This window comes from Plasmodium cynomolgi, chromosome 11 (assembly GCF_000321355.1).
Source record: "Plasmodium cynomolgi strain B DNA, chromosome 11, whole genome shotgun sequence".
Taxonomy (NCBI): domain Eukaryota; phylum Apicomplexa; class Aconoidasida; order Haemosporida; family Plasmodiidae; genus Plasmodium; species Plasmodium cynomolgi.
In genome coordinates, this window is record NC_020404.1 from 86387 (window position 1) to 93677 (window position 7291).

At 40.3% G+C, this 7291-nt stretch overlaps 2 protein-coding genes across 2 annotated transcripts; one reads left to right on the forward strand and one right to left on the reverse strand.

The window, feature by feature from the left end:
* Window positions 1-1111: 1111 nt before the first annotated feature.
* Window positions 1112-2470, forward strand: PCYB_111140 (hypothetical protein; the record flags this gene model as incomplete). The annotated part of the gene is made up of 2 exons (XM_004222992.1): window positions 1112-1970; window positions 2085-2470. The coding sequence occupies 2 exons, from the start codon at window positions 1112-1114 to the stop codon at window positions 2468-2470; spliced, it is 1245 nt and encodes a 414-aa protein (XP_004223040.1).
* A 341-nt stretch (window positions 2471-2811) lies between these two features.
* PCYB_111150 (hypothetical protein) lies at window positions 2812-6281 on the reverse strand (the record flags this gene model as incomplete). The annotated part of the gene is made up of 6 exons (XM_004222993.1): window positions 2812-2899; window positions 3207-3475; window positions 3638-3805; window positions 3995-4916; window positions 5211-6014; window positions 6211-6281. 6 exons carry the CDS (start codon window positions 6279-6281, stop codon window positions 2812-2814), a joined length of 2322 nt encoding a protein of 773 aa, XP_004223041.1.
* Between the last annotated feature and the right edge of the window lie 1010 nt (window positions 6282-7291).

Here is a 7291-nt window from a genome sequence, read left to right on the forward strand (position 1 = left end):
AAAAAAAAAAAAATGAATATCTCACTAAGCTATGCTTATCAAAACGTTTCACCATGTCAAAATTAATTTTTCCTTTTTTTATGTTCAAAATTGATAATATGCCCCATTTGGGGTGGGTTGGAAAGCGGGAAATGAGAAACCTTTCAGAGTCATGAAGAATGGATCGGAAAAATCCTTCCTTAAATTTCTTTCCCTTTCACCGCTAATATATATACGTACGCATAAATGAGCACATGGGGGTGACCATGTACTTCTATAAATTGCCCTTGTCGGGGCTTTCAAATGTGGTACTACACGTCTGCGTTCCTTTTATTACTGCATGCATGATTTCGCCACTTATGGTACTTCCTCCTGCAGCGCGTTTCAAAAAGGGCCCTGCTTTACATGTACATATTTTGGCATGTGGGAAGTCTCGCCGCGCTTCGGAACGCTTCTTCTACAAATTCGCAGGAAGGGAAAAAAGAAAAAAAAGAAAAAAAAGAAAAAAAAAAAAAAAAAGAAAAGAAAAAAAAAAAAAATAACTTTTAAAATGAAAGTATGCAAATTTGCTTGCACACTGGGGAAAAAGAACATCCGCTCAGCTTCTCCCAACAGAGTGGTAACATTTTTCGAATTAAAAAGTGACAGAACGGCGCAGCGGGATGTCCCCCTTCGTTCTGATAAACAAATTGCCACATTTGTGGCCATCTGAGTAGACCCATTCATTCTGCACAAATTATATACGCAGCTCCAAATTTGAAAAGAAGAGTCCCTTTTTCCGTCGCGGCAGGGGGAATAGACTTATCCGTGCCGCTCCGCTGTGTCATAGGAAGGCACGCCACGTGGTAGTGAATAATTTCCCTTGTGGGCTGGCCCCACACTGGCGTGGTAGCCGAAACAACTTAGCAATACCCTCCTCCCCCTCCACACACACAGTGGGTCCCTCTCCGAAGGATATCCCCCTCCCTATTGTCAAAATTGATCCCCCATTGGTCTATGTACACCCCTAGACAATTGACCCACAAAGTTGCATCCATACAGATCGAAAGGAAGAAAAGGGTCTCCCCCGAAAAAATAAAAGAATTATCAACATTAACAAGCTACATCCTTGGCTGCCTTCACATACACAAAGATGAACGACGAAGAAAAGGTCTTCTTCAAATTTACTGAAAGTAAAATTCTGCTAAGCGAGTTCTGTGAAGAATATGTTAAAACAAAAAAGAAGGAAGAAATTCTCACTCAAGAAATAAACAAAGTACAACATAAAAACTGCCAAATGGAAAATGAAATAGAGAAATATAAACAACTGGTAAGTAACATAGAAAGAAAAAAAGACAAAGAAATGGAAAATTACAATTTTGAATATGATATAAAAATAAAGAAATTAGAAACAGAAATGGACGTACTTAATTCTTGTCTAAGTAAAGAAAAAGAAAATTATAATTTGAAAGCAACAGAACTTATAGGACTCAAATTGGAAAATGAAAAATATAAATCACAACTAAGTGACCGAAAAGAAAATAATACTCAAGAAAAGGAAAACAAAAAAATGCTTACACAGAACAATATTAATGTACTTAATAAAATATACTCTGAGATTAATCAAAAAGTGGAAGCCATAACGAAACATTTACATGATAGCAAATGTAACAGACATGACATTGAACAGAAAATAAAATCTTACCAATCTCTTTTGAATGAATATTTAAAAAAAATCACAGACACAAATTTGAAATGCGAAAAATTTTATAAATTACATAAAGAAGCACAGTTCAAAAATATGCTCAACAAGTCAAAGAAAAAAGTTCTAAAAAGTCGCATAGAGGAATTAAAAAATGAAAACCAAGTCTTGTCCAACCAGGTCGATGCCTTAAAAAAAAATATTGTCCACATTGATGCCGAGAAAACGCAATACTACTTATTGCTCAAAAAGGCAGAAAAAAAAAATTTGTTTTTTTATCATAAATTTAAGGAAAAAAATGCCACGCAGGGTACTGACAAGGGGATTCCGAGGCATCAACTAGATCACCACCGCCATGATTTCCCCAGGCGCTCCCATTCGTTTGATACCCCAAGAAAGTCACCGCCTCATCTTAAGAGACCAGACCAAGTTGTACCCGACCACGCAACTTGCACAAATGGGAAAAGGAATTCATCTCAACATAGAAACGATGCAATAACCAAAAATGGCCCTCTCCCTTGGAAGAAAAATTCAAAACAAAAGAACAGAAGCACGTCAATTTATAAGTACAGAGATGTAGACAGAAACAAATCATACCGAGCTGACGAATTTAATATCAAAAAGGAAAGGAAGCGAAAGAAAATCTTATTCTTTTCCGACAACGATCATGATAAAAGGCAAAAAAGGAAAAATGCAATTTCGAATGAGAAAAACAGTGTGCAGTACATCGACTTAATAGTTAACTCAACTGACTTACTTTCCAATAAGTTGGGGCCCGATGGAAATGCCCCTAGAACCGCACTATGCTGAAAATACCCCCAGTTTAGCACAGTGCTTCCGCCCCTCACATCCGCGTTCGCCATTCTCCCTGCGCATAATTGGGAGGCAGTGCATTCCTTTTCAAGTTCCCTTCCTCATCACCCCCCCATTTCTCCCTCCGTATGATCCCTCCTTAGTGGAACACCTCGTCGATTCGTCACCACTGATGCTGCCTCGATTACCACGGCGACTTCTCTCCATTTCGAAAACGTCGTCGTTCAGGCAGTTTCCTGATTACCCAAGGGGGGCAATTTTTTTAGTATTTCATTCCATTTCATTTCATTTTTTTTTTTTTTTTTAAAGTGCCATAATGAACTTCCCATATGTTTCTGTTAAATGGGACCCCCAATATAATTCTTCTTGTTAATAACGAAGCTGTAAATAAATCGCGTCACCGTTTTAGAGTAGCTCCCACACATGCTGCAAGGAGAGGTGACAAAAATGGACAAATTTTTTAACTCAGAACGGGTGTAGCCAATGATGCTGACTCTACACACCATACTTCCACCACTGAAGTTAATCCACACACCAGTTACGAAAAATACCATACACACGCATGGTCTCCAAACTGAGGACACCATTCGGGGTGCACATCCCATCGTGGGGAAAAAAGGGCCAGGAAATTTAAAAAAAAAAAAAAAAAAAAAAAACTCCCTATGGCTAAAAAAAAAAAACATACATTATGAAAAAAAAAACGGGAAAAAAAGTGAAACATATAAGGGGATACACTTGCGAACCAATACAGTAATGGTTTCTAGCCATGCTGTACAGATTTAGCAAAACTTCGTTCTTAATGTCATTGCTGTAATTAAATTTGATGTCCTGATTGTTTAAGTAATATTTATTTAAATGTAAGGGCTCGAAAATTTTGTTCGAGCATAGGAATTCCAAAAAATCAGGGAAGTACTTCGTGTCTGCTAACTTTGACTTTGCCAAGTATTTCTGGCACTTTGCAAATCCGTTTGTTAGGTGCCTGATCAGTTTGTGTCTTGCACTCTGCAGGAGGGAAGTGGCGAAAAGGGGAAATGTGCAGTCGATCGGCAGTTTGGGAAAAACGCACATGAATGTGTGCTGCTTCCTCCAGCTTCTACCAGCTTCTTTGCTGCTTCTTCGCAGCTTCTCCTCAGCGGAAGTACCGCTGCGGGCGGCCCGAATTACCAGAATGAAGCCCTCGTAGGGATACACCAGCGCTAGTCCCAGCAGAATGAACGCCAAAATGATGGTCTTCTGGATCACTTTCTTCCGATTTGTCTTTGCGTTATGGAGGATAGACACGGGAATCACGAAGAGCACGCTGAAGAGAGCTGAGTAGGACCAGTTGTACAGCTACAAGGGATCAATCAAATGGGGAAAAGGGGGAAACGTAAAAGGGAGAGAAAAAATGTAGTGATAAAATAACCGCTATAACAACAGAACGGGGGTACATACACCATGCTCTCTGCGTAATCCCATAGGGGGGGGGGATACGAAAACCCCCTTTCGGTAGTTTCTCCCCCCCCTTTTTTTTCCCATTACCGACGACAGGAGCACAACAAAAATGAAGTAAAAACAGTTCATGCTATTCATTATGGAGGAATACGGCGCGACGGAGCTGTTAAAAATGTACAGGACATTACCACCGTCAAATAGTTGTAACGTCTTCTCCACCTCATCCAATTCGTCTTGCAGCCTCTTAACCACTGCTCTGTTTTCCTTCTCGCGAAGAAACTCCTCATCATCACTATGCACAATTTTCGGTTTAGTCAATTTGGAAATATCACCCCAGCTAGCTAAAACTTCCTCATTATTCAAGTTGGAATAAAAATGGGTTATCCCAATTATACTATTTATTTTATTATTCAACTTTTTTATCTTGTCTAAAAGGACAATTTTCTCAATTTTTTGGACCTTCTTATATTTATTCACATTGCTGATTTTTTTAACCATGCACGAAATTACGTAGTTAAAAACAAGGGCCACTATAACTGATAGAATGAGGATTTCCCACCAGTAGTGAGCTATTTCCACGTAAACTTCGTATCGATCTGGGTGCCATTCTGTGCATAGTGGGAGTTTCTTTTCCAAGCTCAGCAGCTCGTATATTTTATCATTCGTTGAAAATAAATATATGGGCAATGAAATTATAAAAATGGTTTTTACATACCCGTAGAGACCCACTATGAGATTTGTGTAGCTTCGTAGAATGGATCCTTTTAGTAACTTCAAAATGGCATAGGCACATATTAAGTAGACACTGTAGCAGTACACACTGATGGGTACTCTCCTTCTGATGGTATCGAAAAAATAAAAATTGGACGAGTGGCAGAACCCTTCGGGGGTATTGCTTTGGCTCCTTATAAAACTTTCCATCGCCTTGGTGAAGTTAAACAAATTTATCATTTTGTTTTTCAGCGGGATCTTACTCACGCCTGCGGCGGTGAAGGCTGCAATGTTTTCCCTTTACAGGGGGGAAAAAAAAAAAAAAAGGGGGGGAAGTATGCGGCAAGTGAGGGGAGGGAGGCGCTCGGATGGCTTTCACTATGTATACGCGCAGTCATCGCGGCAACCGCCACTACAATTGCTACACACTCCAACGGTCAACCCAACTGCTACCCACTCCAACGGCCAACCCAACTGCTACTCACTCCAACGGCCAACCCAACCCATCTGCTACCCAACCCAACTGCTACCCAACCCAACTGCTACCCAACCCAACTGCTACCCATCCAACCGCCTCTCCCGCAGAGCCTACCTCAAAAAGTAGACGTGCCCCTTCTCGTAGCCCCTCTCCAACGCCATGTCAAAGATCGCGTGGTGGGGAGATTCCACTTTCACAGGAATGTTGTAGTAGATTAACTCATTGGTCAGCAGCAAGATAAAGTCCAGGTTGGGCAAAAGCCCATTTAGGCCTTCATAATTTATGTGTATATGTGAAGGGTACACAGAATCAAATTCTATTATGATGGCCGATCTGGAGAGGGCCTTCCTGCCATTGCTTACATCATTACTGTACAAAAAATCTTCGACAAATTTCTGCACTCCTAAAGAATATAGCCATTCCTTGTTGGTGAACAAAAATATAATGTCCTTACTCATATAATTGCAGCTTTGAAAATAATTGATTAACGTTAAACCAACTGAAATGGCGTGAAAATTTTTTCTTTCCTTGTAATCGAAATTTATCACAACGATTATATTTTCCATGTTGTTGCAGAATTTGCACGGCACAGTGCTGACCAGTATGTCACCCTTTATGCCACCCTTTGAGCCACCCTTTGCACCATGCTTTGCACCATCCTTTGCTCTTATCCTGCGTTTCACCGTTTGAACAAACGGGGACATGCTTCTGATATATTCATTTATTACGTCTATTATATCTTCCTTGGATCCATAATTGGAAAAATACCTGCTCGTGTAGTTTAGAAAGTCCTCATGAGTTTTGTCTAAGTTGGAATTTCCTGGAAATTGCGAGAAAATCAGCGAGTCCAGGTCGGCCTTTTTACTAAATTTGTTGAACACGCAAAGGTAAGCGAAGCCCACGACGGATAGGGTGATTCTGCCGAAGGAAAGAAAAGGGGAGACATCAGCAAAGGGCGAAAAAAAAAAAAAACCTACACAGATGCACGTATATGTGTAGGAATGAGTGTAGGCATGGGTGTGCACACGCGTTGCGCAAACGCGATGAGATGTGAAGACGTGTCTGCTATTTCTCTCCCCCCCTCATTCGAGTTAATCACTCCCTCCTCTCTTACCCTATAAATTTCCACTTTTTTAAAACCTTTTTGACCAACAAAAAAAACTTGGGGTTCTCCGAAAACCCCATGATAAATTAAAATGGTGAGATAAAACCAACGAGAATGCGCAGAATGAAAAAATGACAACGCACGCTTATTGGAAACTACAAATGGGGTGGAAAACGCAAAGGCTGATTCCCAAGTGGACGTGTAGGCATGGAAGAAGCTGAGGCCCTTAATACGTGGTTATCGTAAAGGTGATGTGACATAGCAATTCATAACTCCTGTGTTGAGCCATTTAACTGGAGAACTGTCCCCCTTTTCTTCACTCCTCTACGGCTGAACATGGCCTACGCGATGTGCCCACATGTCGCATACCATATGCTGTGTGTTTATTTATTTTTTTTTTTTTTCTTCTTTCTTATGCCCATCAATTTACGCTTAATCCATCTAAATATTTACACTAACAACGAAACGCACTGCAGAGGGAAATTTAAAAAAAAAAAAATTGGAGTCCCTCTCACAATTATTCTATGCATTATGCAGTCAGTCGGATTAGTCCTGTGGGGAAGGAGCGAAGGGGCGAAGTAGGAATGGAACAATTCCCCATCGTATCATATTTTGGCAAAATTAATGCTTCATTATTTGGTCCTCCCCCTCCTCTGCAATATGACCCACCTCCACGTTATGCTACCTATCATTTTACACCCTCCTCAACAGGCAATTTTTGGCGTGAAAAAAAAAAAAATTGGCAGCTGCAACATTCATTCTTTCGTACTACACCTGCATATCCTTTTGCTACATTGGGGGAGCCTTTTTTTTTTTTTTACACACTTTATTCCCTCACTGCAGTATGACCTAATTGCAAAATGGGCACACACCAATGGTAATGCTACTCCCAAAGATCACATCCCAACAGGATAAAATCGCTTCGCATGTCTCCTCTGTTCAAAGACGACCAACGCATACGCATTCTTCAGCACTATTGAAATGCTAAAATAAGAGTTGACATACAGACAAAAAAAAAAAAAAAAAAAAACAGACGGTAGAAGTTGTCACCAGGGGGATACGTGGCATGTTTCCCTTTACTAGGCATTAT